Source organism: Pelodiscus sinensis, chromosome 26, assembly GCF_049634645.1.
Source record: "Pelodiscus sinensis isolate JC-2024 chromosome 26, ASM4963464v1, whole genome shotgun sequence".
Lineage (NCBI taxonomy): Eukaryota > Metazoa > Chordata > Testudines > Trionychidae > Pelodiscus > Pelodiscus sinensis.
The window spans coordinates 17,945,956-17,970,963 of record NC_134736.1 but is presented as its reverse complement, the minus strand read 5'-3'; the positions used below and the strand labels follow the sequence as shown (position 1 = coordinate 17,970,963).

General features: G+C 44.1%; 1 protein-coding gene across 2 annotated transcripts in view; it reads left to right on the top strand.

Moving 5' to 3' along the window:
* Positions 1-25,008, top strand: part of LOC142818188 (jhy protein homolog) — a 60,005-nt gene that overhangs the window by 25,426 nt on the left and 9,571 nt on the right. For both annotated transcript variants that reach the window (XM_075909368.1, XM_075909369.1), the window contains exons 4-7: positions 4,627-4,737; positions 15,054-15,766; positions 16,857-17,148; positions 20,963-21,043. In XM_075909368.1, coding sequence (XP_075765483.1) covers positions 4,627-4,737; positions 15,054-15,766; positions 16,857-17,148; positions 20,963-21,043 — 1,197 coding nt within the window. The remainder of the gene's footprint in view (positions 1-4,626; positions 4,738-15,053; positions 15,767-16,856; positions 17,149-20,962; positions 21,044-25,008) is intronic.

Sequence of the window (25,008 nt, the reverse complement as noted above, 5' to 3'; positions counted from 1 at the left end):
TTTAAGGTCAAAGAGATGATGCAGTGATACTGATTTTCTCTAGTTTAGATTTCAGAATAGTGGAAGGCAAATTGGCCTTTATGAACAACAGTGATTTTCTTACCAAGCTGGGAGGGCAATATCATTTTCCAGTAGCTCCTCACTGGCTAAATAAATAAGTCTGACATTCTCTAAAGGAGTGGCATCCAGCCATCCTTACTTTACCATGGAGCCTTTCAAGGGTTGGGGAAAAAAAGAGAGAGAGGAAAACCCCTGAAAAAAGAGGGGAAAAGCCACTGGTTAGATTGTTGGTGTGAGTTAAGTAGTATTTTTACAACTGAAGGAATAAGAGCGTTGGTCTTCACTTATGCCTGTTTTACAATGGTGTATTACATTGACTACAGTGGAGTTACTCTTTACTTACTGTGGTGTACATTGAACCCACAGCCACAGAAGATAAGTCCTTTAAGATAAGTATTAATATTGTCAACAAAGGAAGACCACTTAGTAGGTTGGGATGCAGCAAACAATCAATCAAAGTTGGTATGTGTGAAACATAATTCATCTTAAAGTTTGTGGACAGTGAAGGCAGGTAAGATAAACAGTAGTTAACTCAGGTGACAGAATAGTAAGCAAGGGATAATAGGCATTAGAAAATTATAAGGAGTATACAAAACATAGCATCTCAGATATCCATCTCAGCCTCCAAAACACATGTTCTGGATGTTGTCTTTATAAATAATCCAGTTTCCACCTTTCAGCAAATTATAACTGTCAGAATTGTTATCGACACAGCTAATAGAGAAGCATAATGGATATAAAACATTGCATTAAAATAGAGCATTTTCATCTAATTTTACTAAATCATCTCTGTAAAAACATAATATGGGGTAAGATATTTGAATGTTTGATACCAAAAGATCCTTATATCAAGTTACTTCAAGGTTCACACCCATTATGTGTGTAGGCAGTATAGACCTAAACATACTACAGATGTGTGCTTATGGTTAATGTGTATGTTCATTAATTCATATAGCATTTTATAAAGCATCAACTTTTTTGTAACACTGCCTGATTCTCTAAGAACCTGATGATGAGTTTCTTTGAGAGAGAGAAGTAGCTGCCCAAACTAGCTCAGCTGTACTCAATATGAGTTGCTTTCCTCCCTACAAACCCCTTACTTCAAAGCGAGGAACATAATGTACAATTTTTTAATGGCTCTAGACCAAGGCACTCAGACTCTCTGTGCACTGTGCCTTACCTCAGTGTAAACACCTAATCAAGATTGCCTGCGCTTCAACAATAGCAGCCAAATGCAATTCGAGAACCACAAGCCTTTGAAGTCCTCGCTGCAAAGGCCGGTTTTCTAGTCTGGGATAATGACATGCCATGATTGCTGTCTTTGTTGTATCTTTTCAGTAGAGAAGCAATTATGGGCCTCAATTTAACAGAATAGACATTACACAGCTTATGATGCTCAAAATGCAATTTCATTTGATCATTTTCTCAATTTGATTGGTATTAATAGAATAGTTCACAAAAAAATGCTGGCAGAGGTTGTGTCCTGTTCCTCTTTCAAAGAGATAATGTAGAAGTATGCTTTACCTGCCCAGTAAACTATCAGTTCAGTGGGTTCCACCAAAAACATCTTACCAATGGAAAAGCTGCGTTTCTCTGTCTGCAGTGGAGAAAAAAACCTATGACGAGTCTTCTTAATTTGTTAACTTCTTTTCTGTAAGGAGAGCTGCTAGAGTCTTTCATTACTACTTGCAGCAATGTGTCTGACCTGAAATGTCAGCAATAAGAGGACCTCTGCTGGGGTTAATTCTTTTCTGTTCAGACCAGCTGACCCTTACCTGCAAAGCCCTGGCTACAGCATGTAACCTGTGTCAGTGGTTCTCATATTATGCTCTGGCTTCTTAGCAGGATACAAAGCACTTGCTGTTAGTCTAGACCAGTGGTACTTAACCTGGGGTGCATGCATCCCCTGGGGGTGCGAGATGCCCTTTCTGGGGATGCAAGACATGCCAAATTTTTATGATATATCTTAGGTTTAAAGAACTGACCTACTTCAATGATTTTTAATAAGGGGTGCAAGAACATATTTGAGAACCAAAGGGGTGCAGGCTGCAGTAAAGTTAAGAACCACTGGTCTAGACTCTAGAGCAGGGTTTCTCAGCCAGTGGTACGATAGCAATAAGTGAATATTCGGTTCTTAGGAAAGTGTCGTTTGATTGTTGTGCATTCCTCTGCAATCTGTGGTAGCTGCATAGTCTTTCAGAAGAGCATGTGTGTGAGTGGTTTAGATACACGCCCAGAATATGAAACCAGGCATTTCATATGTACCCAGCACCCTGCTATGACAGGTATTTTACCTGCCAACATCTATATGAGTGCTTCCTTTTTTCAACAATTTGCCCTATGCATCCAGTTTGTGAATATCCAGTACTCACTTCATTGTTTGGGTCATTGGGCTTAGGCAGCCCTAGTGTAATCCACATAGCTTACTTCTAGATGGACTCTGAACACATTTGATGGAGTTGTCCCTTAACTATGCTGTTTGGATTGCTATGGTTATAGGCACCCCAGGCACTGCCGCTGCCTGTGCTCTTCTTCCAGCTAGTATGCTAATTGGTTGTGTAGAAAAGAGACAGTCCTTAATTATCTGAGCTCAGGTTTTTGTAGTTAACAGTTCCACTGGTCACAGGCATCTTCTCCCTGTGGCTTTTCCCAAATTAGCCATACCCTCTCGGCAGTGGTGTTCAGTTACCCCTACTGCAAGCAATGACTTAGTAAAGTACCTATGTTGTCACAACAATGATTAGACCGGCTTATTGCCTACAGTCACATGTGTGTACTGTACTGTCATATTTTGTTATGGGTCATGGAAAAAACATAGAGGCTGTGTCTACATTGGCACCCTTTTCCGGAAAAGGGATGCTAATGCGACACTTTGGAATTGCAAATGCCGCGGGGGATTTAAATATCCCCCGCGGCATTTGCATGAACATGGCTGCCGCTTTTTTCCGGCTTGGGGTTTTGCTGGAGAAAAGCGCCAGTCTAGATGGGATCTTGCAGAAAATAAAGCCTTTTCCGGAAGATCCCTTATTCCTACTTACAGCTGCAGTGTAAAAGGAAACCAGGACAATATCTGGCAGTAAAGAGGCAGAAAGAAAGATAATAGAAGATAGACAAGCTAATTTTTTATATGGCATGTGTTTGATCTGCTGCCTGGATTGCTCCCTGCTCATACTTTGTTCATTTAATTCTATTTGGAACCAAAATATTTGTAACATTGTTTCTATTTTAATGAAATTTTATGAAAAACATTGAAAGAAAGTTTAACAATTTTTAAAACATCAACATATTTTTTCCCATCATGCCTCTCGCACTTAATACTTGCTTCCGCTGTCAATCTTTTTCTGGTTCCTGCTATACTGTATGCAGACAGGCAGGCCTGTATAGCTTCTTATTCTCTGCCTGATGTCTGCTTTGTCAATCTGGATGTGTTGTTTGCACCAACTTCGCATGTTGAGCCCTTCTGAAAATTCTGTCTGTTGCATTTGTGGTAGTTAATGTGACCATTTTGATATTGGCCTTAAAATCTATATTAGACTATGATCAGTCCCCACTTAATAATTCCTCAGATCTGATTTCCCATGTGCCCCCACACACTCTATACACCCTCTGGTATAGGATATGGCTATGTTATGTGTTTTTGCTCATGAAGAAGATGATTAGCATATAAGTGGTTTGTTGCCTACCACCAGCTGATTGTTACTGCATGGCTATAAGCTGTTTTGTTTGTGATCTGTGGCTGCACCCAATACTTTTCTACCAACATTATTTTAATTTATAGTGCTTTCTGTACTGGATGAATAAATATATTGTCTAGGCTTTGCTATGATGTATATCATATAGGATGTTTTAGTGCAGTCCTCGTTGTGTATAGCAGCGATGGATGTGTAGTATGCTTTCTTCTGCCTATATTAGAGGTATCTTACCTTACGTATATTGGACAGCTATTAGCAATGAAAACAACTTTAAAAAACCCACGAGTAGTCCTGTGGCACCTTTAGAGACTAACAAAAATATATGCATAGTATCATGAACTTTCATGGGCAAAACCTGCTTCTTCAGATCATCTCATCTGAAGAAATGGGTCTTGCCCATGAAAGCTCATGATACTAGACATATATTTTTGTTAGGTGCTACAGGACTATTATTTTTTTAAGTTGTTTTTAAAGTTACAGACTAACACGGCTACCCCTCTGAGACTTATTAGCTATGAGCAGAAGTCCCTACTGTATGCACCTTTCTTTCCCTCTGTTCTCTGAAGGTGCTCAGAATGGCATCCACAACCTCTCCTATTAATATTCATACTACTGTGGTCTCTACTAATACTGAATTGTTTGTGCACTCCCTTTGCCTGTGATCCGAGTTGGCCCCATCTTTGTTCTGCCATGAATAATTTAATGCTGCATTTTACTGTTTACCTGTATTGGCATGGAGATTGTTGCTTGTTTCACCCTTTATCCTCCTGCCCCCCTCCCTCTCCATAGATCTTTTATGCTATTTTTGGCCCTGCTATACTACCATAGCATGGAAAGCCTAGTGTGGCTCTTAATGTATGTTTTTCTTCTATAGGTTTTAGATGTTAAAACAGCTGATGAAAGGCATATTCAGAATGCCATTGACTTTCAAGGCATGGCCATGGATCCCGAACACAAATGGCTCCAGCGGTCACAGCAACTAAAGGTTCCTTTCTGGGGGGAATATAAATGTGATGTGTTGGAATAAAAAATGCAAACCAACATGTTTTGGATTTTTGGCCTCTATATTTAACTTGTGGCATAGTTGTTACATTTTTTATTTCTTAATATTGCTTACTAATTTGCAATTCTTTTAATGGTTTTCACCCAGCACTCTCAAAGCGCGTACAAGTATTGTTACTCATATATATTGCACTTGAAGTAGTGTAACCTGCACATCAGTTGTGCCTCAGGCCTTTGGGAGAGGGGGTTAATCATTGTGCAGATGGAGAAACTGAAGTGCAGAGAGATTATGCAATTTGTCCATATTAGGCGACCTGGCTCCCAGTGCTATGCTCTAACCAATAGGCCACATTTTTTGCTTGAGAAGTAAATAGTAGTTTACATTACAGCTCCCTAATACAATGTCAAAGGTAATAAGTAGTTGCCAAAGTAAAACAGATTATAGAGCAGGAGGGGCAACTCCAGTGATTTCAATGGGCCTGGGTTTCCTGGCCACCACCTCTACTAATGCAGCAATAGCTGTGGCCAAAGATGCTGGCCATGGTAGTGCTGAGACTGGTGGGGGTGTGGCACTCTCTAGGTGATGCTGAGGGCTGGCTGCCTCCAGCCCCACCCCTTTCCCCAAGTCCCTCCCCTTCCAGGAGTGCAGAGCTGACTCCTCCACCTTAACCAGATGCCTGGTAATTCTCTTGGGGCCCCCTGCTGTAAAGAATACACCTAAATGTATTATTCTACAAATCTTGTACACTAAAATTCATCACATACATAAAGCATGTGTAACCGCCACCAGGCGGATTTGAACCTAGGATCTCTGGAGCTTACTGTGGGAACCTCTATGGCTTGACCTAAAAGCCAGCTGGCTCTGATCTTAGGCTATAGAGCTCCCTTGTTCTTATCTCTCGCTGTACATGGGACAGTGAACCACACTAGGTGTGTGGGTTACACATGGAGGAAATGGACTAGATTTTTCCCATTCCTTTCTTGAGGTCCCTTCCAAACCTACATTTCTGAGATTAAGTAGCATATAGTAACTGCTTTCATAACTATTTATCTTACTCTGTAAATCCCAGGGCTACTTGCTGACTGTCCAACTTGAGAGGTAGAAGATTTACAGAGTAGAAAAGCTTGCTGTGAAAGCACAAAAACTATGCTACTTGATCCATATGGTGGATTAAATCCACAATATTCCTCCAAATCTCAAGGAGTCCTAGATCAAGATCAAGTCTCTTTAGGATTATAGAACACTACAGACCCATAAAACTAATACATAAAGGCTACGTCTACACTGGCCCCAAATTCCGGAAAAGTGATGCAAAGCAGGTAAGTCAGAATAGGGAAATCCGCGGGGGATTTAAATATCCCCTGTGGATTTAAATAAACATGTCCGCCGCTTTTTTTCCGGCTTGGGGAAAAGCCGGAAAAAAGCGTCTAGACTGGCGCGATCCTCCAGAATAAAGCCCTTTTCCGGAGGATCTCTTATTCCTCAGGTAGGACATGTTTATTTAAATCCGCGGGGGATATTTAAATCCCCCGCGGATTTCCCTATTCTGACTTACCTGCTTTGCATCACTTTTCCGGAATTTGGGGCCAGTGTAGACGTAGCCACAGTGTTCATTGGCTTTGGTGGATTACCAGGGCTATTTACATAAGTCTTAAATTCATTGTTGTATTCTGTGTTGTTTGGCGAGGAAGGGTGCTTCCGACTTCTATCAAGGATATGTTTTAAGATTAAAAAATTGTTTAGGGGGGAGGGAGGTGCACCTTAGGGCAGTTGTCTCCAACCTTTTCACACCCACGATCACTTTTTAAATGACAGAACAAGCCAAGATCTACTGCCCCGCCCCTACCTTGAAGCCCCGCCCCTTTCTTGAAGCTCTGCCCTCTCTATTCTCCTCCTCTCCATCACTTGCTATCCCGAGCCCTTATATGCTGCTTTCCGGAATAAGTGGCCCAGTGTAGACACAGCCTTGGTGTCCTCTAGTCCTTCTATTATGGGAACTAATGAAGAACTTTTCTTTATGCACCCTCTCCACACCACTCCTGCTTTTAGAGACCTCTATCCTGTCCCCCCTCCGTCTCCTCTTTTCTAAGCTGAAAAGTCCCAGTCTCTGTAGCCTCTCTTCATATGGGACCTGTTCCCAACCCCTGATCATTTTAGTTGCCCTCCCCTCTCCAACCCTCTCTCTTCCCCTCTCCCACCTCCTTTTCCCAGTCTCCCCCAGTTTTGTTCAATAAAGACAGATTCCATTTTGGAAGACACGTTATCTTTATTTTGTACATCAAGAAGAGGGGCTAGGGAAGGGTAAGTGGAAGGAGGTGAGGGAGGAATGGGGTATGCGCCCCTGATGGGGAGGACTGGGCTGGCTCTGCGGGCTTTTGGGGTGGAAGCTCTCCTGCAGCCCCCCAATTGCCCCCTCTCCCCAGATGGCAGCCTGTGGCAAGTGCAGCCAGTCTGATGGCCGAGTGCTATGATGTGCCCAGTGTGGGTACTCCGGGCAATCCAAGCCAGGACTGCTTTGCAAGCGGGGCACCCCTGATAACTGTCTATCCGGGGTGGGTGTCGGGACCCTTTAAGCACAGCCCTCGGCTAGCCTGACACAGCATCTCCACGCTCTAAGTCCTCCTCTGATGCCCTGCCGGCACTGCTTCCGGCCAGCCTTAAGCCCAGTTCAGAGTCCACTTAATGTGGACATGCTAGTTTGAATTAGCAAAACGCTAATTCGAACTAGTTTTTTAGTCTAGATCCATTAGTTCGAATTAGCTTAGTTCGAATTAACTAATTCGAACTAAGTTAGTTCGAATTAACGTTGTAGTGTAGACGTACCCCAAGAGATTCAGTTGTTCCTTTGCTCTTACAATAAAGAGAAATGCAGCTGTAATGTGGAAGATGGTAAGTGGAGTACAGTATTTGAAAGGTATGTAATTAGGCATAAATAAGGATTGGACTGGAGCAGTTAGTTTAGGGTAAGAATAAACAAATTATGCTCTGAATAAGACCAAAATAGTCTCAAACAGATATGAGGCCAAGAGCTTCTGATTCTCTGTATCAGCAGAAAATTGTCCTCCTAAAGAAAATAAACATACAGTAAAAAGAAACAACAGGTAAACAGTCCTAAAACAGAGTGGAATGGGGGGGGGGGGGAATCTGACCTTAATTAAGGGTTGGCATAGATCATTTCCCATTGGAATAAGAAGAAAGCCAGGAACTCAGATAATAATTCATTGCTTGGGCGATCATAGTTATTTCTTGGAGTATGTCTGCACTACAGAGCTTTGTCAGCCATTTTTCTGACAAACCCTGTGTTACGTCCACACTACAATCGCATTCTTCCGAAAGTAAATCGAAAGAATGGAGGGGTTTTCTGGCGTTGGCAATCCTCTTTCTACAAGGAAGAAGCCTTTTTCCAAAAATGCTCTTTTGGAAAAAGACGTGTGTGGACGGTGAGGAGGGTTTTTTTTCGAAAGAAGAGGCCTCCGGGAAATAACACAGGTGCCCTGGTGGACATTCTGTCCAAATTAATCAGGACTCTGTAGTTCCTGTTTCTTGGCCCTTCTTAAAGCTGCAGGCACCCTGGACAAGCCTTGTGGCAGGAAGCTGGCCTGGAAGCAGCAACTCACCACACAGCTCTCCCTGCCACAGGGCTTGCCACTCATGTCCCAGCCTCAAGCCCCCTGCAGAGAACAGCCCCAGGGGTCCCAGGACCCACCCAGAGGGACCAAGAGGTGGGCACCCTCCTGGTCCAGAGCGGAGATCCTGTCCCTCCTCTAGCTCTGGGGCGAAGACACTTTGCAGGATTTCTGCTCCAAACAGCGCAACGCCGAGATATTTGAACTCATGGCCAAGTCCCTGGCTGCGCACAGACACCCACCCTGGACATTGGAACCAGTCCAGAGGCAGGTTAAGGAGCTCTGCCAGGGATATGTCTGGGCCAGAGAGCGCAGCTCGCGCTCAGGGGCAGGACTCTACACCTGCCCCCACTTTGACGAGCTGCACCAGATCCTGCGGGGTGAGGACGTGTCTTCCCCACCCATTGTGGTGGACTCCAGCCTCCAGACCCCCATCGTCACCCAGCCAGAGGTCACAGCGGAGGAGGAGCAGGAGGGCCAGGGCCAGCCAGAAGAGGAGGAGGAGACGGAGACCATGACCCTGTCCCTGGAGCCGGTGCCTGTGAACCAGCATGTCTCCCAGGCCTCATCGGATGCTGGGGAAGGATCTTCAGGTGAGTGATCTTAGTTTGTCACACACACAGGGCGTGGGAGGCTGGTGCACAGGGGGCGGGGGGCGAGCATTGCTCAGGCTGCTTGGGCTGGACATCGTGCTGTGGTCTGCACATGTAGAACCACGTGCAGCGTTAGTGTGCGACACGCGGACTCAGCAGGCAGCTCCTGAGCACAGATGGAATCCTGCTGCCAGGCTCAGGGGAGGCCACACATGCCTGGCCCTGGGGGGGGGGGGGGGAGAAGCAGGCTAGCCACAAGGGTGCAGGCATGAGCCCAGACACACTGAGGAGTGACGCACATGGCACGCAGACATACCTGCACATGCAAGGCACCACCTGCTCCTGCGGCAACGCTGTGAGCCCCAGGTGTGTGTGCAGACTCCAGAGAGGGCCAGGCTGCTCCCAGCTCCTCTGCCACCCATGAGGAGATCCCACTGTGGCTGGACACTTCCCTTGCCTGTTTGTCCGTGGGCCGGGGGGTGGGGTGGGAAGCAGGCAGCACGGTCCCCTGGGCACTTTGGGGCCCCTGTGAGGCATAGACCACTGTGCAGGCCACACATGGCTCTGCCCCGAGGATTGTTGGTCGCTGCTCACAGAAGAGGGCATGGCCGCAGGGACAGTGTCTGCCTCTCTCTCTCCACAGCCAGACCAGTCGGGACTGAGGGGTGAGCCACACCACCAGAGCCAGCCGCCAAGGCCCGGGGGACCCGAAGGGTGCATCAGGGTCCAGGAAGACCTCGTCCTCCAGCATGTCAGTGTCCTGCATGACATGAAGCCGACCCTGGCGCAGAAGGTCAATGAGGACGCCGAGTGGCGGAACCGTACATGGGACCAGCTGATGCAGCATGATGGCACAACTGCCTGCAGTCGTTGCTCCTGGCTTCCATACTTCTGCCTCCCGCCCACCCTGCTATGGCCATTCCCCTCCGCCTGCCTCCCGTGCAATGCATCTGCCCCCTCCCCAGGTGATTCCCATGCCCCCTCCCCCTGTCCCTCCTGCCATCCCTGATGCTGCTCCAGCTCCCTCTCCAGCCCACCGCCCTGTGGTCCCCGGACCCACCTGACCTCAACTCCGACGAGGTCCCTGCACCCGAGACGGCACATCTAGCCGCCCCCCTCCCACTCCAGGTTATGAGCCCAACCTTTCCCTGCCCACCTTTTTTTCTTGTAAGATAAATACAGACTTCGTTTTGTTCACAACCAAACAGGTGTCTTAACTCTGAGGTCAGGGAAAGGGCGAAGAGATGGGGCTGCAAGGCAGAGACTCCTAGTGGAGAGGCCCTGGGGAGAGTTACTGGGGTGCGTGAGAAAACCTCTCCCTCAGGGCCTCCCGGATGCAAACCCCTACCTGTCAGATGGCAGCTGTCCTCGGATGCTGGAAGGCTCTCCCCTCATGGCTAGCATCTGCACCCAACCCCAGGAGGAAAGCCTCCCCCTTCCTCTCCACAATCTTGTGGACAACACAAAATGCCACAACCAGCTCGGGGATGTTGTGCTCCCCCACGTCGAGGTGGGTCAGCAGACACCTGAACCGCTCCTTGAGGCTTTCCATACAGGCTAGAGTTTCTAAAGATGCCCTGCCGGACCGCTTGACAGAAATGTCCATGAACTGTGCAGGGTGGTCGACCAGGCCTGCAGCACCATCGAGACGAAGCCCTTCCTATTAATATACTGGGCCGCTCGATGTTCTGGTGCTCGGATCGGGGGGTGGGTCCTATCTATGGCTCCAGCGCAGTTCAGGAACCCCAGGGTGGCAAATCCAGCCACGATCGGGTCCAGGTCTCCCAGGTGGATGACCCTCCTCAGCACGATGGAGTTGATGGCCCTCACCACCTGCAGAAGGAGACAAAAAAACATACATAACAGAATGAGGGAGGGAGTGCTTGAAGGGAGGTGCCTGCCTCCTCTTTCCTCCCCTCCCCCAAACACCTCAGGAGCCACCCCCTGTGAGGCTGCGCCCCCCCAGCAGCAGGGCTGTGTGAGGGCAGGAAGGCACAACCCCCCCAGGGACAGGGCTTTTCCCTACTCCCACTCCACCCCCACAGCCCCCAAGCCTCCATTCCCTAGGGTCCCCCTTTCCAGGACTTCTCCCCCTCCCCATGCAGGGACTGCAGCCTGAGAGGGCCCCGATGGTGGACTTCCCCACTGACCGGTAGCTGTCTGGGGTGACAAGCTTCCAGATGATGATTGCGACCCACTTCTCCAGTGGGATGGTGGGCCACAGGTGGGTGACACACCTCTGGAGGGCAGGGGTGAGCCAGGCACATAGCTCCAAAAAGGTGGCCTTCCACATGCAGAAGTTTTGGAGCCACTGCTGGTCGTCCCACTGCTCCATGACCAGTCGGTTCCACCAGTCTGAACTGGTGTCAAGCCTCCAGAAATGCCTCTCCGCAGTGGGGTGTGGTTGCCAGAGTGTAGCACCCGCACCCAGGGAGAGGGTCCCAAGAATAAGCTCGGGGTCGAGCTCATGCAGGACCAGGAAGGCAGCTGATACAAAGTGCTGCAAAACCTGCGGCATGGCCGTGTTGGGGCCATCTCATGCCCAGAGGCAGCGCCAGCTCCATGGCACCAAGAGAAAAGCTGTGGCGTCCAAAAAAGCAGGACAACCACAGCAGGTGTCGTGAGAGCTTTGCTGTCCCTCAAAGAGGTCCACAAGCACGCAACAGAAGCAGAGAAACGGCTGTTCAGGGAGGTCCCTTTAAGCGCGTCTCTGTAAGGCTCCGGCACCAGCACTTGGAAGCAACTGGTGACCTCAAGCCCTACCTGGAGTGGTTCCGGGTGGCCTTTTATGCGAGAGAGCATCCAATCAGTCTGGACACTCTCTTTCAAAAAGGTAGATCGCTTTTTCAATGTGCTTTTGTGTGTGGGCACTCTCTTTCAGAAGACGTTTCTTTGGAAGATCTCTTTTGAAAGAAGCTTCTTCCGTAAGAAGCCTGCAGTCTAGATGTAGCCTAATTTCTGATCAGGGCTGACTGTATAGTTACAATTTAGGGTCTAAAAATAATAATCTGAGTCGAAGGTAATGTTCATTGATAACTTCAGCTGTATGTGTATTTGATTGAGCTCTGTAACAGCCTTGTTCTTTCCCAGTGGTTTTTACAAGTAGGGAAAAATGTAGCCATCTTAATTTAGTTAATGAGGGTCTCTTTATGTGGAAATGTAATAGAATATTAACAATGACTTTCTCCAGAGATGCTTTAAAAAAAATCTATGAAACCTTGTATAAAACTGGCACAGTAGAATGAAGAATCAGGCTGCAGTGTATTTGCATGGTACCATAAGATTGTTGCAGATTTGGTTTTGTCTCATCTATGTCAAAGGGTGCTGGAGGCAAAACAATGGCGACCAGCAACTGAAGGACCTTCCTGTGCTGCAACTTCTGCCATGGAACTGATCACTTGTTATGTAGGTGGGACAAAAGCAAATCTGGATATTATGGTGCCATGCTAAAGCACTGCAGCCTGATTCTTCGTTTCACCGGGCCCGTTTTATACCAGGTTTCATAGATTATTAAGGCCAGAAGGGGCCATTGGAATATCTGACGAAGTGGGTCTTTACCCACGAAAGCTTATGCTCCTACACTTCAGTTAGTCTATAAGGTGCCACAGGACTCCTCGTCGCTCTGGGGATATGTTTCCGTAGGAAAGCTGGGCTTCTCTCCATTCATTGAACATTCCACGCAGCAGCAGTCTCCGATGAAGTGCTTCTGTCACTTTGGAGAATGGTCCCCAAGCATTGCTTTGGCAGCTGGCACACGTCACCAAACAAAGACCTTGCAGCAGCTCCAGCTCTGCTCAGCTAGCTGTTTGTATCTGCTTCTTGATGTTGAAACAAGTCCGAGAGGAAGCATTAAGTGCTGGGCAATTGTACTGTCGGGCAAGATAATGCTACTTGAACTTGACCAAGTTATGCTGGTGTCAAACTGATGTAACTGAGTGGAAAGTCAGGCTCACGTGATCTTTACAGGGTCATTTCCACCTGTTTTAACAGACCTTTTGTATGTTTGTTTAAGATAGTTATAACACGGGCATCTCACATCTTCATAGGTAAGATCAAACAAGAGATCCTGATATAGCAGAAATTGCTCTGCAGATGGCTCATAGTATAGTGACTATGAAGAGAGAAATGTAAACACTGGAAACATGAGTTGGGGGGCGGGAGAGAATAAGATGAATGAACTTATTTTTTCTTGCAAGCTTTTCTTCTTGTTTTAGTGTTTCTCTTCTCCTCAGACACTTCCTTCACCCATATGTGGGTATGAATCACAGGCTGAACACAAAATATTTTGTCAACTTCTAAAGGATTTGGGCTCCCAGTTCCCATAAAATTAATGTCTAGCCTTCTTTCCAAAACCTCTGCCCTAGTTTTTGTAGTAAGTTTATGCTGAAGTAGCTCAAGCAGATTGTTTGAATTTCCTGCTGTTCATTTGAGGCAAGAAGCTGTGCTCCTTAAGAGAGCAAGCAGCAGTTTATGCTATTATTCATGGTTAAAGATGTTCTGTAAATTTCAAATTTCTTAGTGAATGATGAATTGTACTATGCTACTTGATCCATCTGAGTGGGAAAGCAATGGCTCAGTCACAATTTGTCTCTGGTTCATGCTGAGACTGTGGGACCCTTCCATAGGAGGCACCATATGTAAAAGCACTAATCATTATGGAAGAGGTCTAGCTAACAAATTATCAGCTTGGCACCAGGAGTCAGGAATCCCCAGTGCTAAAGCTTTCACCAAAACATTCAGCTCTATATGTGGACTTAATACCTACCATTAAGCAGTTACTCTGAGTGCATGTGCTATGTAGTGATTGCAAGTGTTGGTAACAAAAGAACCCTAGGGAGAGTAGAGGATGAAATGGAGGATTTCAGTTCTGATAAAGATTAAATAGACTGAGAATGGCTTTATATATTACCTTTAAGGAAAACTATATTTTGCCTCAAAAGAAACAACACCTGGTGCCTTAATTGGGAAGATGATAAATCTGAAGTAAACCCCAGATTTCCAGTATATTGCCTTGCGTAGTGAAAGAAGCCCCACTGAACTTAAGTTCCTGAATTGTGTGTTGTTCAGATGGCATGTCGCAGGAGTTGCAAGCACAGGAATACTTGGTTTAATGATGAAACAATTTAAACTGTGTCTATTGACTTGTTTCTTTGTCCACTGCAAACAAGCCTAAAAACTGCACCCTTGGAAAAACTGTTGTGTAATGTAAGCTATGACTAGTGCTGCAGATATTAGCAATAGATAAAGAGTTGGATGGCTTGAATGGAGAATACAACATGCAGACAACAGCTCCAGGCAAATAGATTGCTTTAACTTGCAATTCCAAAAACATCTAAGGACATATTTATACTAAGTGCTTCACACTGGGAAAATATGTAATTCATCAATATGGAGAGCTTTTGATCAATACTAGCTCCTTTTACAGTATTTGAATTATAGTATTTTCATTTTTACCATGTGGAAGAGGAAATTTTTTTTATTTGTACTATAGGTTCCAGAAACTTTGATATAAAATTAAAATCAGAAACACAAAAATAGCAAATCAGAAGTTAATGCCTTTTTCCCCTCCCATTTCTAAATCTAGCAACAAAACAGCCCAGAAACTGAACCAAATTCTCTGCTGTTGTGAATTGGCACTCCTCTATTGAGGTCAATGGAAGTGTGCCAATTTACATCAGATGAAAATCTGACTCCAAAACTTCTCCATTATGCACTGAGTCAGATCCTCCATTGGTATAAATTGAAGTAGTTCTAGTGAAGTCAAGAGGGTTTGCCACAGTTATATCTACCTATTTTTCATGCAAATATAGAAAAGAAATAGTAAAGTAAAAGCAAGATGGCACTTCAGCATATTGTTAAAAGCTCAAGTCCCACTGATTTTTGTGGAGTTAAGCATATGCATTAGTGCTGTCCTGAATTGGGGCCTAAGGTTTGTAGATGTGGAGAAATCCTTGAAGGGAAAGTATTGGAGCAGCAAAAAGTATATGTAACTTTAGTATGTTTGTCTCTTCAATATATCATTTAGTTTACATGCAAAATGATCATTGCTGAGTTTCACATTATCTTCTGCTCTTTTTAGGATCACCAAAATAAACAGCCCCCAAAAAACAGAACAAAATTAAATAGAGTGCTAAAAGAAAGCTCTTTGTCAGGGAATGATGTGCAGCATCTTCCAGGAAGACTAGCAGAACCAAGACCTCAACATCGCAGATATCGCAAAGTACCAGAATTTGAAAACACTCCGATAAATTCCAATACCTCTGACGTGCTAGAACTTGAACAAGATGATAGTAGTTCACTGGATACTGGGTTACAAACAAATCCCTTTGTTGGTCCAATTACTTCTTCCATTAAGACTAGTTCTACAGCAAACTGGGACACACACACAAAAACTTTACCAAATATGAATTATTTTGTAAACCAGAATCAGAAGCAGCTCTCCATGAACTTGGCTTCTCCTGTACACCATCTTGAACGAACATGGCATAAAAACGCTACTGGGTTGAATTTATCTCCAGCATATATTAGTGAAGAAAACAAGAAATATCAGCAAAACTCTAGCAACAGCCCTCTGTATAATCAGCAATATTTACAGAACAGTTACGTTTTGGAGCCTCTTACACCTGATTGGTATTCCAAGGATCACATGTTCCTAAATCATAAAAGCATTTCATCTACTTACAATGCTAATTTTGAAGAATTCATAAAAGACCAAGTTTCAACTGAGAGTCATAGAAAACAATTTTATAGAGATAAGAGCCATCACAACTATTATACTACCAATAGCTTGGGGTAAGGACGTGTCAAAATGTTATTAGCATAATAGTACATGATGCCAAGAAGGCATACTAGAGAAGAACAAAGAAATGTTCAGAAAAATCGGATACATTCAAACACAGTAATTTATTCCTGATTTATAATTTGTTTGTTAGAATTTGATGTAGTACAGCTTATTTTTAAGCTTTCACTATTCCTGCCATTCTTACACATGAAATTTCAATTGATTTTAGTATGTATGAACCTGTAAGGACTGCAAGATCAAACTTAAGAATGGAACTGAAACCCTGGTATTAAAGAGCAAAAACAAAAGTCATTTTAACTGCATTATCCATAAAATGAGTCTGGAGGAACTTGTTTGTTGTCAGCTTGGTTATACCAAAACCCAGCTTTTGGCAAGGTGAAGCGAAAATCACTAATTGCTACCAATCATGTTTCAACACTTGTCTACGCAAGTACTACTCTTCTTAAAAATCTTCCCCGCTTGCAGGTCTACCAGAAGTAATGCTAATGCATATAAGGTACAAGCCTCTGGGAGAATTTTTACCAATCCTGCATTTGCTTTATTTATCAAGTTCCCATCAAAGTCAAAGGTTTTCTGTGCAGATGTTCTTGGAAGAACAAAATTTGATACTGCTAGCATGAAAAAGGCATGAGAGGCTAAGACTATTAATAGAGCTTGTATGTTGATTGAAGGTAATAAACGAAAATTCTGTTTTAAATGAAAACAAAGGCCTGATTTTCACCTACCTAAAAGGCTTCTCCAAAGCCCACTGAAATCAATGGTTCTCTTTTTAATGATTTCAGTGAGCTTTGGATCAAGCCCAGAGTTCGCCAGTTGACTTAATGAAGTTATTCATGGTACACGTGGGTGTGTTAGTGAGATCAGAATCAGTCTCAAATGATCTGATGTTTTGAAGTTTTGCCTGGATAGCCCAACGAGTTGAAAAAATATCCAGCAAACAATATCTAATGGTTTTATTAGTCTGTTTGATTAGCAATGAATATTTCAGTTTACAGATTGCTTATTGGGGCTTTGCATGTAGGTTTGAGTAAACAATTTCCTTCTTGTATTTTGTTTTTGATTTTTTTTTTAAAAATTGAGGTCATCCCAATCATCTGCACACAAACTGCTAGAAGGCCCTTCTCTAACTGCGCAACTTATACAGACAATGGAAAAACATCATCAAGAAATCTCGCAACTGGAAGATGCTCACCTTGCTGAAAGGCACTTCTCTGGCTTGTTTTCACCTGTAATCCCAAGGGCAGAAAGTGACTCGGAGCTTAACACAGAAAGAAATGAAGGAAATCAAGTGAAAATTAATCGCAGTAACTCAGAAGGGTACCTGCTACAAATGGAAAAGCAAAAGCATCTGAAAGAAAAAGGGACTAGGAAGGTAAGAAAATATGAATGAGTTAGAAACCGAATTTATGTTGCTGTTCCTTCCTTTGATTATATTAGTACTTTGTGCTTATTATCCATAGCTCTCAAAGCCCTTTAATATGAGAATTATTTCCCTTTTACAGAAGGGAAATTGATACTGAGCCATTAAGTGACTTGCCCAACATCAAACTAGTCAGTGGTAGAAGCAGATATTGAAAAAGAAAATAACTAGTAGCTGATCTGAGCGACTGACTCCCACACTTCATAATCCAAGGAGTTGAGACAATTCACCTCTGTATCTTTCCACTCTACTTTTCAGAGAAGGTCACTTGTTAGAGCACCTGGGGAACTGTTGATCCTTCAAGTTATTCCAGTGGTAAAAATGATTTAGAAAGAAGCCGTTTGTATACAACAGCAGGTAGCCAGGCCTGACGTCTGAAAAAGTTATTATCCTTGTCATGCCCATTTGCCAGTCAGATCAAATCTCTTGGTTTCCTAGGGAATTCAAAGTGGACAACATTAAAAGTTACAGGATTTGTGAAGTTAATGTCATAAACATTATTCCAGGTCTGCTGGCAGTCCCATTGTGGTCACTTACCAAAATTGAGCTCGGACTCTTCTGTGTCCAAATTTCATACTGTAACCATTTAACACTGATGCATAGAACAATATAAAGATATCATTGTACACCCATGACAAATTGAATGTTTAAGAAGTTAGTTTGCCTGCACTAAGACATGCCGCTAAGCTGGAATAATTACTCATGTGCTTCATGTAGGAGGCAGATTTTCTATTGCTGCTTGACTGCCTCTAAGAAGGGTTAGCTGGATTAAGTTAGTAACCGCAGAGCAGATTTCCTTCCTTTCCCATTCCCTGTGCTTACGCCTTTGTTTTTGTCCTTTTTTCCTCCCATAACTTTCTCACACTTGCACATCTGAAGAACTTTGTGGAGAATTGAATTGCTTACGTCTCACCGTACAACTCAGCTTCTCACATTAAATGGAATTTCATACAAACACAATAAAGTCAAATTTAATTCACACATGTTTTGGCTTTGAAAATACTCTGGAAATTACTACAGGTGTTTGAGGAAAAACCTCTCTGTTACATACAGCTAAATAGTTGATCTCTTTTTATTAGATTTGGTTTAAAAAAACAAATATAAAATTATCCAAACTCTTGTATGAAGCATTTGACTCAAAACAGAAGTCTAATATTTCTAATATATTATAGGTTTCATTTGTTTGGCTTAAAACATGGTCACCATTTGAAGAAAGTACTTGTTTTGCTGATAGAAATTCTTTTGGCATTTCTATACTAGTCCATTATTGGAATTACTACAATAGACAGCCAGAAAGAAAACAAAACAAACCAGAATTGGGATTATTAAGTGTTTTCTCTGTCAGGCTTTTAAAATTTAGACCAGCTATGAAAGTTAATTGAGTCTCTTTGGAACAGATGCGAAGAGATCCAGGAATGCCAGCTCTCCCCAGACAAGCCAGAAAAGCACATTATCCTGGAGCTAACATAATGGATGGTTAGAAATGGATTAAGATGAAATTCTGGTTCCCCACAAAAATAACTAGGAAAGGAGCTTTGCACGGGGGATCAGCGCAGGGCAGAAAAGAAGTGAAAGTGCTCCCAAGCAGGGGGATAGTGCATTTTTTTAAATAAAAACATAGTATGTGCTCTCACTAGCCTTTCCTTTGGTTCAGCCACGCACCTCTTTGCAGCACCTGTGACTCGCCCCACGTACCCACCACTTCCTGCATTTACATGCGGTAGGTCCCCAGGCTTCCCCTGAAGGGCACACAGGAAATTTCTCAATCCTCTTCATGGCTTATGTCTCAGACACCCCACCTCATGTCTCCCCCATCGTGTTTGCACTGGATTTTGAGCTTTCCACAGCTACAAAAAAGATCACATTTTCCAGGCTACTTGAAAAGTTACAGTTCTTAATAAAGATAAAGTAAGTACAATGAGATGGCTGCCAGCATATAGCACCATGTCATGATTAGCAGCGTACTTATCCTCCCAGCAAGTAATTAATGCTGTGACTTCAATTCTGTCACTCAGAGTAACACTGTAAACATCCCTGTCAACCAGTTGAGCATGTGAACCGCAAAAATATATGGGAGTTTCTCTCTTCTGTTTGTGCAAATGACTGCACCAAAGACCTGAGCTTTAGAAGCTTTATCACCAGATGCCAGCAGGAAGAGTTACAGGCAAGAAGTGTGAGCAGGGAAAGGAATAAGCAAGTCTCCTGATCTCAGAAAATGTCCTGCATACAGAGGTCAGTGAGTGGTAAAAAGTGCAGCTGATTCTGGTATGAAACGCTACGAACTGGCACGGCAATAACCTTCCTTTTGCCTGCTGCAGCACTTGTTCCATGCTGGTGTCATTAATTTTTCACCTTCATAGGTAAATCATAGAATCACCGAACACTAGAATTGGAAGGGACCTCGAGAGGACATCAAATCCAGTCCCCTGCCCTCATGGCAGGGCCAAGCACTATCTAGACCATTCCTGACAGGTGTCTGTCTAACCTGCTCTTCAATATCTCCAGTGATGGAGATTCCACAACCTCCCTAGGCAACTTATCCCAGTGTTTAACCACCCTGACAGGCAGGAAGTTTTCCCTAATGTCCAACCTAAATCTCCCTTATTGCAATTTAAGCCCATTGCTTCTTGTCCTATCATCAGAGGCCAAGGAAAACAATTTTTCTCCTTCCTTCCTTGTGACACTCTTTTAGGTACTTGAAAAAAAGCCTGAAACTCAGGGTCGACCCCCCAGCACCGGGGAGCCTGCACTGGCATTCCAGACCCCCGCTCGCCTACCATGGGGCTGGATCACACAAAATATACTAGGCTGGGGCCCCGTAGGCTCTGGTGTGCACGGACAATGTGGAGAGTGCCTTTCTCCTTCTCCATGTCAGTGAGGGGTTTGGTTGTGTTGTTTGGGGGGTTTTGTGCTTCTCTCTTGTGTGCAGCCCTTGACTGATTTTTCTGTGGGTCAGTAGCCGCTGACCTAAAAAGGTTCCCCACCTCTGTCCTATAAGCCTCTACCTTCATCCAGGTCTTCCTGCCATCCTCCTATTAAGGATGAAATCCTGTCTCCGTTGAAGTCAGTGGAGTCTTGCCATTGATTTCAATGGGTCCAGGATTCCACCTTGTGCCTTCTCTAACCCTATTAATGAATTTGCTATCATAGCACAGGGTCTTTAGTTACTTACCAGGAGAAGGAAACATGTGAATTTCTCTGTCACCAAAAGCAAGATTGTTATTTTAAGCTGTTTGATAGAATCCAGCTCATGAAATGGAAGACTGGCAAATTACAAAGTTGAGGTTAGTGTATTAGTTATTCAAATATCCACATAATATGGAGAATTTCTAAAAGAATATTATCACATGAAACAAATTACATGAATTCAACTTAAAGTCTGCTCACTTTACTCATAAAGCAAGTGTCAATGTTAAGTTTGAGCCTACAACCTGAATTCTGCCCATTCATTACAAACCATCTCTAATTATGTGGTCATATGTTGTAGTACAAGCAGGAAGGATCCATGCATCTTAAATGATGGTGTAAATACTTTACAGTTCACTAAACTGTCTTGGTTTTCAAAACTGTTCTGTAGTCCCTGGCAACATTTTTCAAATGGGTAAACCAGTTTTTCTTCCATCCTTTCATTATATCTGGAAATGTCATTTATAGTAGAACAAACCAGCTCAGGTTCAATACGCCTTTAAAACTTGTATGTTACTTAGGGTGACTTTTGCCCTCCATGCCAGCAGTTAATGGAAGATGTATTTGTTTCTGTCTTTAGCCTTCTAGGCCAAGAGCCTATGTGAACCTGGATGTGAAGCTTGGAGGCCTTGGACCTGACTATGAAGCAGTCAGAGAGAAAGTAAGTGTCACTGATAGCATTTTGTTTGCTTTTTATGTCACTAAGGCTGTGTCTAGACTACATGCCTTTGTCGGCAGAGGCATGTAGATTAGGGTTGTAGGCAAAGGTAAATGAAGCCGCGATTTAAATGATCGCGGCTTCATTTACATTTACATGGCTGCCGCGCTGAGCCGACAAACAGCTGATCAGCTGTTTGTCGGCTCGCCGCTAGTCTGGACGTTCCCCCTGTCGACATCAAAGCCCTTTGTTGGCAGCCCTGTTATTCCTCGTGGGATGAGGTTTACCGGGGCTGCCGACAAAGGGCTTTGATGTCGACAGAGGGAACGTCCAGACTAGCGCGCGAACCGACAAACAGCTGATCAGCTGTTTGTCGGCTCAGCGCGGCAGCCATGTAAATGTAAATGAAGCCGCGATCATTTAAATCGCAGCTTCATTTACCTTTGCTGAATAAACAAATCTACATGCCGACAAAGGCATGTAGTGTAGACGTACCCTAAGTTATACCAAGTAAGCTAAGGTAGAATGCGATGGCAATAAAAGCACAGTTGATAAAGTAATCAAAGACTACCTGATTAGTTTGAGTCAAGGGCATAACCTAATATTAATTTCCAAAGTGGGCCGTCCTTCTGAGCATTAAAAAAGCAACTAGTACGTAGGTGGGCATTACCATCAAATAAATGATAATGTTCTAATCAGGCATCTGTTCATCAGTCCATTTGTGAGTCCAACTAAGACAATTACACAAAATACTAAGATATCCTCTATCAGTTAAGTAGTAGCCCCCTTTTTTTCCATATGCATCTCTCGTGAGGTGCCTTCTCTCATCCATATAAACAATATTGAAGGAGGTCCATGACGATCTAGCACATCACACCCGTCATTAGACTGCACCTCTTCACCTACTGGAATTTTTTTCAGACTCAACAGGTATAAAACACTCAAACTTCCAGCCACCTGTGCTAAAAGAAACTCTCCCTTCACTATTAGCAATAGAGATGTGTTACACAGCTGAACAATTCTGAATCATCCATTAGCACATATTCACACTAGCCAGTTCACTGTAAAACTGCATGTAAATATATGCTAGATTTCAAGGCTTGGTTCACACAAACCCACAGCTAATTTTCATAGATTCATAAGTCAGAAGGGACCATTGTCATCATCTAGTCCAGGGATCGGTAACCTATGGCTCACCAGAGAACCAGACACGGCTCTTCTGGAGCCCCAACTTAACCTCCCACCCCCCACACTGGCACTACCGCCTTTCAGCTCCCCGCAAGATTGGAATGCCAGTGCTGGCTTCCTTCAGGAGGGGGAGGATCCCACTGGATCCAGCATCCAGGGAACAAGCTCTGTCATTTTTTGGCTCCGCTTGCTGCCATTTTCCTTTCCCCGGGACACACTTCCTGGAGGCTTCCTTCTGGCAAAGGGGAGCAGTGGGAGGCCGAGTTATACGGTGCCTGTGACACAGCACAAAAACAAGTGCCTCCTACTCCTTCACGCCCAGACCCCCTACCCCCTCGCTTACACCCCCCTTGCCCCTGGCCAGACAGCCTACTCCCAGCCTGCTCCTGCATCCAACCTCCCACACAGACCTCACATCCTCACTTCTTCCTATACCCACCTCCTGCCTAGATCCATCCCTACCCCATTCACTGGCAGCCCTGTCTCACACACTTAACCCCACATTTTTGGCCCTGCCCCAGAGCCTAGGAGGTGGCCCACAAAATCCACTAACCCTGGGACCCCAGAAGAGTAAATCTGGCTGAGGCTTTGAACCTCAGTCTTCCCTGTCCCTCCCCCGATCAAGGGGCTGGAGTACCAGGGAAGTGGGTGTCTCAGTTGGGGGTTTCTGGAGGGTTTTTTTTTCTTTTTGCTTCTCACTTGTGTGGTCCCAACAGATTTTCTGTGGATCAGTGGCCCCCAACCCAAAAAAAGGGTCCCGACACCTGCCATAAAGACAATGTTGAAACCTTTTGTGTTGGACATAATATTTTACTTTATTTAAAAATTAAGCTTGGCCAACAAGCCCCCACTTAGGGCCCAGCCGCACTTGGCAGCAGTGTGAAAACACTCTTGCTAGGGATGTAAGCGACTACTTAACTATCCGATAAGTATAAGTTTAACACGGGTGGCTCCCGGAGCTGGTACAAGCCGGGACTGCCAGCTCGAGCAAGCTCCTGGAGCTACCCCCGCTGCGGCTCTGCAGAGCAGTCCTATCAACTAATCGTATAGTCAATACAAATTGTATTGACTATATGAATAGCCTGATAACCACATTTTAACTCCTGCACACACCCCCCACAAACCCTGAGCCCATCATACACCTGAACTGCCTGCCCTAAGCCCCTCATACTCCCAAATTCCCAGACTCCTACACGCCCACATCCCCAGCCCCCTGCTATAACATTCTTGCACTCCCCCATGCCCCAGGTCATGTGTCCTGAGTCCATCATACACCCAAATCCCCTGCCCTGAGCCCCTTATACACTCCAACCCAGACTCCTGCATCCCCGGTCTCCAGCTGTAAGATTGACAGAAGACAGCCTGAATGTGAGCATGAAGCTGGATTTGACAAGTTATGATGTCAACTTCAAAGAAATGTGTGAAAAGATGCTCCAGCAGAAGTCCTACTAAATAAGGTGTATGAGTACAATGTTTCATTTATGCTGTTATTAATCATGTCAATTATATTAAGTTGTATATTTTCAGTCAAGCAAATGCGCATTCTGGTACAGCTCTTTGTTGATCATATGTACTGAATTTTGATGTAGTTTGACTCTTTGGTTTGAAAAAGTTGTCGACCCCTGATCTAGTCACACATCATGGAAAATATTGGCCATAGGATTTCCCTGAATTAAATCTTCCTTTATGTGGTTGAACTAGAATGTGTCTGTTAGAAAAACAGCCATTCTTAAAGTTTCCATCACAACACTGATAAGTTGTTCCAGTGGTTAATTACCCTCATTTAAATATGTACACCTTGTTTCTAGTCTGAATATATCTAAGTTTTCAGCCAATCAGTCAACTTCCAGTCATTAGAGCTTATTATACCTTTGTCTGCTAGATTAAAGAGCCCTTTACTATGAAATGTAACTATAAGTCATCCTTAGATTATTATTCTGGCTCTTCTCTGAACTCTGTCCAGTTTTTCAACATCTTTCTTAAATTGTGAACAGTGGACCCGGACACCATATTCCTGTAGGTGTTACACCAGTGGCTAATACAGAGGTCAGATGATGTCCATATTCCTACTGAATATGTCCCTGTTTTTACATCCAAGAAACACATTTGCCCTTTTTAGCCACAGCGTAGCACTGGGAGCTGATGTTCAGCTAATGAGCAACGATGGACACTCCCCCATCCTGGAAATACAGCAACATTCTTTGTTCCTAGATATGTGACCTTTCCTTCAGCCATATTAATACACAGCTTGATTACACCTAGTTTGGCAAATGATCTAGATCCCTCTAACAACAGCACATCCTCCTCATTATTTACCACTCCCCCAATCTTTGTATCATCTGAAAACTTGATCAGTAATGACTTTGTTTGCTGCCTCATCATTATACAAATATTTAGTAGCATAGAATCAAGAACAGACCTCTGAGGGATCCCACTAGAAATCATCCAATTGATCATTCTCTATTTACAATTGGGCAGAGATGCCGTTCCTAGCATCTGTTTGCCAGAAGCTGGGATTGGGCTACAGGAGATGAAACACATGATAATTACCTGTTCTGTTCATTTCCTCTTGGGCATCTGGCATTGGCCATTGCAGAAGAAAGGATACTGGGCTAGGTGGACCTTTGGTGTGACCCAGTTTGGCTGTTCTTATGTACAAGTAGATTGAGGCCTAATCCCATTTAGTGCTTTATTGATTTTGTATCATTCTAGTTTCTTAATCAAAATGTCATATGGCACCAAGTCATCTAGATTTATTACATCAACATATATTAGCACGT